This window comes from Mus caroli, unplaced genomic scaffold (assembly GCF_978045245.1).
Source record: "Mus caroli unplaced genomic scaffold, Mus_caroli_1 scaffold_15, whole genome shotgun sequence".
Classification (NCBI taxonomy): Eukaryota; Metazoa; Chordata; class Mammalia; order Rodentia; family Muridae; genus Mus; species Mus caroli.
The window spans coordinates 15,973,256-15,980,430 of NW_028227270.1; the positions used below are offsets into that span (position 1 = coordinate 15,973,256).

General features: G+C 46.7%; 1 protein-coding gene across 1 annotated transcript; it reads right to left on the reverse strand.

Annotated features, from left to right (window-relative positions):
- Positions 1 to 1,784: 1,784 nt before the first annotated feature.
- Htr1a (5-hydroxytryptamine receptor 1A) lies at positions 1,785 to 6,233 on the reverse strand. Its single transcript, XM_085830861.1, has one exon. The coding sequence runs from the start codon at positions 5,629 to 5,631 to the stop codon at positions 4,363 to 4,365; it is 1,269 nt and encodes a 422-aa protein (XP_085686987.1). The 5' UTR covers positions 5,632 to 6,233; the 3' UTR covers positions 1,785 to 4,362.
- Positions 6,234 to 7,175: the final 942 nt, after the last annotated feature.

Genomic DNA, 7,175 nt, shown 5'->3' on the forward strand with positions numbered 1-7,175 from the left:
TTTTCCTGTAATGGGAGGGCCCATAGAAACAGAAACCTGTTGTCTCTGTGGAAAAAAGAAAGGCAGAAGAGAGAAAGAGAGCAAAGATGCACTCTCCTCTAGGTCCAGACAAATGTGCAGAATGTGACACTGTACACATTGATGTAAAATTTTCAGATAAGAAACTCCAAACAAAGCTTGGCAGTAGTGGCACACCCCTGTAATCACAGAGGCAGGCAGATCTCTGTGAGTTTGGGGCCAGCCTGGTCTACAGAATGTGTTCCCGGAAGCCAGGGCTATACAGAGAAATCCTGTCTTGAGAAGCATTAAAAAAAAAAAAAAAACAAGCAAATAAACAAACAAACAAAAAATCCAAATCCAAAATGTTCTCATGTTTCAAGTTCTCCAACACACACACACACACACACACACACACACACACACACACACACACACCATATATCATATATAATCTCCATCCTGGGACAGGTTGCATGAACCTTCTGAGGGTTTCTCTGCTGTGGCCATAGTAGTCCTGACTTGTTTACCCTTGAGGTTAATTGAGATTTAACTGCAGCTATCATTCTGATACCAGAAAATCTTAAGAATAATCGATACAATAGAAACAAGAAATATACTGATGATTCGAATAGTGAGAAAAAATAAGCTCATGCAGATTCCATGTTAAGACTTACTCCTGGAAACCCATTATCAAATGAGAGCCGGTGAGAAAAAGAATGTCCCTTCATTGTTGCTTTAAGCAACAACCCCATAACAAAGAGCAGCTCCTTTGGAGACCAGTGGTTCCTGTCCTCTGGATATTGTAAGGGACACAGAGGAAAGAGCTGCTCTGAAAGAGTTAAACTTCACTGCTTTCCATCCTGTTCATTCCCCTGTGCTGGCCATGTTTCTGAGACAGATGCCAAAAACTACTGAAGGAGCAGTTATGTAAAATGCATGGTTTCATGTCAAACCCACAAAATAAAATATTATTTAGACACTAAAATTTAAGAAAGGAAGGAAGGAAGAAATAGTAAAGGAGGAATGAAGGGAGGGATGGAGGAAGGGAGGAATGGAGGGAGGGAGGGAAGGAGGGAGGGAGGAATGAAGGGAAGGAGGGAGGGAGGGAGGGAAGGAGGAAGGGAGGGGGAGGAATGAAGAGAGGGAGGAAGGAAGGGATGGAGGGAGGGAGTAATGGAGGGAGGGAGGGAGGGAGGGAGGGAGGGAGGGAGGGAGGGAGGGAGGGAGGGGGAGGGAAGGGGTGAAAGAGACATCATTTGTCTAGGAGTTGTGAGCTTAACATTTCTCTTAAGTGTTAAATCCCTTCTCTGAGCAGGGTGTGGCTGCCCATGTCTTTAATCTCAGCACACTGGAACAGAGTAAGGAGAGCTCTTCAGAGCCAGTTTGAGGTCAGGGGCAAGGGGAACAATGGATAGACAGTTCAGAGGTTAAAAGCACTGACTGCTCTTCCAAAGGACCTGGGTTCAATTCCCAGCACCCACATGGCAGCTCACAACTCCAATATCCTCAAATAGACATACACATGCAAGCAAGACATCAATGTACCTAAAATAAAAAAAGAAATTATAATAAGGCTAGCTTGGTTTACATAGAAAGTTCCAGGCCAGCAAGGGCTACATAGTTAGACAAAATTGTGTCCAAAAATTTTTTTAAAAAGCAATTTCCTAACCTGAATTGTGAGATCAGTCCTATTTTTCACCTTTATTTCTGTATTAATACAACTAGCACAAATGGAGAGTCTGATTAAATAAAGATGCATATAGGTTACTGGTCTTAGTTTATTACAGCATTGCCATTATTAAAGTCCTTTATTATCACAAGGAAAAGTGAAGGCCAATTTTGATGCATTAACATTTTACTGTAATACAAGTATTTTAAAATAAAACAAGCATCAGGGGTTCTTTAGAGCTGTGCAGCATGTTGCACTTAGTTCTCTGATTGCTCTATTACTTGGCAATTATATTCCAGCTGGGTGCCCCCTTTCCAGTCTTGTTTAAAGTCTCTTTCTCAAAGTAACAAGAGCAATGCCCCTCCCCCATCACAGTCAAACATTCCTAATTTGGAAAAAAAAATACAGAGAACTGGAAGTTAGAGGTCTTGGTTTCCAATTTAACATCTGAAATTTAGGGATTGATTTATTTCAAGTAAATGATCTTTATTTCAAGTAAATGATCTGTTCTAAAAATAGTAAAGCATACAGAAAAATATTATTTGGCCATATAGTTCTACTTCATTTTCGTGATAAATAAATAAATAAAGCAAGCTAAATTTACAAACAAGTACTGTTTGTACTGGAAAAGCCCAGCCCAGTCTTTTCCACAGAGCCCCCAGTCAGTCTTTCAGGTGTGGACACCCTACAGGCTTACATTCTGAAATGGCTCTGTTGCAAGGGACTGTAATACTCATTCCCACTTTAGAATAGAGCAAAAGAAACCAAATAGACGCTTTGCTCAGTTTAACAAATAAAAACAATGGCTTCATGTGGCAGGGCTGTCCTTTCTCCCTGTTTATAAACACAAGGGGGTGATCTCACCAGCAACTTTGGCAATTTAAAAAAAAATGCAGCACGGGTTTTCAAAACGGCAGGTGCAGACATTGGAAAGATACAGCTGAAGGGGATGGGGGGAGTGAAAAATCTCCGTATAATTGCTTGAAAAGGAAACCATTATTCAACAGAAAATGCGAAGTTCAGATATAATGCAAAACCATTCGATGCCCTCTCACTTAGCTAGAAATGTACATTCAAAGGAAGCACCAAAATAATTTTCTTCTCTGAGGTGGGGGTGGGACAGCAAAAATAACAGCAGGGAAAGAACCCCTAGCGGAGAAAACGCTTTAAAAATTGAGAGGACACAAAACTGGTTTTACCCTCAGAATTTAGGGGCTGACTTGGCTAGGACTCCACAGAGATCGCTCTCTCCTTTAGGTCTCTGAGATCTAGATCCTAGGTAGGTAATGGTGAGGTGTTGAGACCCCTCGCAATGAGAGCTCAGAGATCTGCGAAATTTGTGTGCGCACAGAATGTCCAGGAGAATAAATCCGGGCATTGTTAGGAAATGCTAAACAAAGCTGTTCCTCTAAAGGGGGAAGGGGTAGATTGAGAAACTTTGCATCCTATGCTTAAAATTGCCCCTTTAGGTCACCCCCACCCCGGGCGCGCTGCAGGAGTTGGAAGCACTTAGGAGCCCTTTTGCTCCTTACCTCCTCTACATGCCTCACACCCACCCTTCCTTAGAAATTCTAAGTCTCTACCCTCTTGCACAAACTCAAACTTCTCTACTAGCTCCTGGATACTGTGAGAGGTGAGTGGAGGAACCCGGAGGCTGCAAACTCAAGGTGAGCTGCTCTGGCATAGCTCACTCCTAGAAAAGAAACTGAGGGTGGGGAGCCATCCCGGGCATCTCAGCACCCTCAATGCGCCCTCCCTGGCCAGCAGTGGGCGCCTTCTGCAGTCCACATGGCCTTTCCAGAACTTACAGAAAAGCCAACAAACTACAGGAATAAAACTCTTCCTTCCAAATAGTCTGATTGTCAATTTCTTTGGTGAGTGCTGACACCAGGACAGGAAAACATTGGCAGGCCTTCTTGGCTCTTCCTCTTGGGCCTGGCCTCCTACTTATAAGTCCACTCCAGCAGACATCTTTGCCACTTGATTTTGAGTTAAAACAAACAAACAAACAAAATGCAGAAAGTGGGTGCTATGCATTGGGGAAAGGGATCTTTTGCTATTCAGCAAGGCAAAGAATTCCAGGGCACCATAACCCAAAGTAGTTCCAACTTTCCCAGACCAGCCTTGAGTGCATGGAGACCAGAATCAACAGTGTACATTGACACCCAAAGGGAACAGATGTTTCTAGAGCAAGAGGGAGGGAGAGACAGAGCAGTCTTGAACCTCAAAGCTCCAGATATAGGGCAGAGGGTGGCAGTCCTAGTGGGCGTGGTAGATGTCTATACAGTTTATATTTTCTGTTTGGGTTTTCTGCCTTGAATCCCTTGAATCGCCGAGGTTTAAGGTGAAGAATTGGGATTTCGAATAGAGAGGAGGTTATTGCAACTATCAAAACTGATCCTAGGGCCAAAGACCAAGCCAATAACTTTACACGCAGACGCTAGGGGTTCTCTAAGATTTCTGCAAAAAGCACTGTCCCCTTGAAATGAGATAGAGAGAGAACAAGATCTGAAAGCCATGGGCTAAGAAGCTGCGTGTTCTAGGAAAAGCAAGTTTTCTTAGGTGTTGCTTCCAGGGCGGGGATATTGAGTGAACAGGAAGGGTTCTATAAGCCCTACACTCTTCCTCCTCTTCTTCCTTCTCCATCACCACCACTATTACCACCACCATCATCATCATCATCATCATCATCATCATCGGCGGCAGAACTTGCACTTGATGATTTTCTTAAAAGCGTTTTGAAAGTCTTTGTTGAAATAAGCATAAATAACTGGGTTGAGCAGGGAGTTGGAGTAGCCTAGCCAGTTAATTATGGCACCCAACAACTCAGGCATGTGGCAACTGCTCTCACAGAAAGGCAGGACCAGGGCCACAATGAAAAAGGGCAGCCAGCAGAGGATGAAGGTGCCCATGATGATGCCCAGTGTCTTCACTGTCTTCCTCTCACGGGCCAAGGCCATCTTGCGCTTTGCCTCAGCATTGCGCTCATTTTTTCTCTCCAAGCAGGCGGGGACATAGGAGGTAGCTCCTGATTCGCTGGGCAGAGGAAGGTGCCCTTTGGAGTTGCCCACTCGATGCACCTCGATCACCTCCAGGGTGGCGTCGTCCTCGCCCTGTCTCACCGCCCCGTTAGCGCACGGAGTCCCCACCGCCCTGTTCTCAGCACTGCGCCTGCAGTCCCCACTACCTGGCTGACCATTCAGGCTCTTCTTGGGGGGCGGGGCCGACGAAGTTCCGAAGCTGGTGCCTGCTCCCTTCTTTTCCACCTTCTTGACCGTCTTGCGGATTCGGAAGCGCGCGGCTCTGAAGATGCGCCCATAGAGGACCAGCATGAGCAGCAGCGGAATATAGAAAGCGCCGAAAGTGGAGTAGATGGTGTACCCATGATCCTTGCTGATGGTGCACTCGTTGGGGTTCGAGCGGTCTTCCGGGGTGCGCCAGCCCAGCATAGGCGGGATGGAGATGAGAAAGCCAATGAGCCAAGTGAGCGAGATCAGCGCAGCGGCGCGCCGGGGCGTCCTCTTGTTCACGTAGTCTATAGGGTCGGTGATTGCCCAGTACCTGTCTAGCGCGATGGCGCACAGGTGCAGGATGGACGAAGTGCAGCACAGCACATCCAGGGCGATAAACAGGTCACAGGTGACCTGACCCAGGGTCCACTTGTTGAGCACCTGGTACAGAGCAGCCATGGGCAGCACCAGCACTGACACCATGAGATCGGTGACCGCCAAGGAGCCGATGAGATAGTTGGCAACATTCTGAAGGGAGCGCTCCAGGGCGATGGCAGCAACCACGCAGGCATTGCCGAGCACCGCGCAGAAAATGAGCGTCCCCAGCAAAAGAGAGGTGATCACTTGGTAGCCGAAGGTCACATTGGAGAGGCCAGTATCATTGCCGCCTGTCCCGAAGGGCTCCTGGGACGTTGTGGTGTTGTTGCCCTGGTCAAGACTGAACATATCCATGCCTGCCTGCACTCCCGCTGGGGTGGGGGAAAGGGAGGGGGAAAGAAATGCAAGGGGATCTCCCTCGCCCCTCCCCCTAGGGTCTTCCTTCCTTTCTGGGGAGTTTCAAAGGGAGGGGATCCAGAGACTGGAGCGGGAAGTTCTTACTTGCTCTGGCGAAGGCATCTGAGAGGAGCACTCACCGGCGCTCTCTTGCTTGGCTCCCGCGGGTCCTGAGCACTCAGAGGCTCCAGCTAGAAAACTGTAGTTGGGCTGAAAGCATCTTCCAAATCTCTGGGTGCTGGAGAAATGGCTGCAATATCTGTTTCGCACTGTCCATTTCACTTTGTCGCTGTTCAACTGGCTGCGTGGGGGCCGGACTCTCCTGAGTAACTAACAGTCTCAGAAGTCTCTGGATTCCAGAAACCCCATCCTCCCGGGTCACTCGATGACCCTCATCTCCTAGTTCCTTCTCTCTGTCTCTCCATCTCTCCTGCTTTCTCCAGTCTGCTTATCTTTTTCCAGCTTCCTTCTCCCGGCTTCCTCCCACTGGCCTTCCCTTCCAGTTCCCCTTTCCTTCTCACCTCTCTTTCTTTAGTCCTGTGTGTCGCTCAAACAGCTAGTCTCCCTTCCTCCCACGTTAACCCCCACCGCCATTCAACACTTCCCCAGTCCCGAGTGCCTCCTTCTTCTGGGTCCCCGCCCTCCTCTCCCTGTAGCCAGGAGTCTTTACATTTGAGTCCACACCACACTCAGAACTCACTTCATATATCTACTCTGTTCTGCTAGTCAGATCAATGTTTTAACATATTAAACCCCGCCTCTTACATATCAAACTAGAGGGGGGAAAAGACAAAAGGAAAAAATAAGAGAAAAGAAAGAGATACAAAGATATTTCCCTACCGCAGCTCCCCTTTATTTCTGTCAGCTTCTTAAATAGAGCCAGGTTCACAGTGTGGCTATTGGCATGAGGAAAACCTTCAGAGACTCTGAATGCTGGGAAGCTGAGCCGCCCACCTTCTAAACTCTACCCTCTACATTATCAGGTAGAGAATGTGGGTCTTAAGAAACAGGTTCATTTACCATATGAACCTATCACTGGTGCCTGTGACCTTTTCATATTATCCTTGTGTATTGGAGGGAAATTAGAAAGGACAGGTTGGAGGACAGGATCTGAAAACAGTCTATTCTCAAAGAAAACATTAAAAATTCATTTAAGTGTGTATTCCAAACACATACTTTTCAGTCACCACTACTCTCTTCATATCAATGATATTAACACTTCCCATAGATTTGAAGCAAATAAATTCATGGAAAAAAATTGTTTGCCTGTGTATTGTTAACAAAGGCTTTCTTTTTCTACTGGACTTTGGACTTATGTCTCTCTCACTGGAGTCTGCAAACCTCCAGGGAACTTAGTGGCATCCCTGTCTCCAGCAACTGCAAGTCTCTCTGAAATTGGGTTCAGCACCCGGGACAGCTCTGGGTAGTAAGAGCTTGCTTTTGCCGCCACCTTCCGGCAAGTGCTTCAGAGCGCCATTCAGAAATACTTGTCATTAAAAAAT

Excerpts from the sequence above, each read along its gene's own strand:
- Htr1a (XM_085830861.1), bottom strand. The coding sequence starts at position 5,631 with ATGGATATGTTCAGTCTTGACCAGGGCAACAACACCACAACGTCCCAG.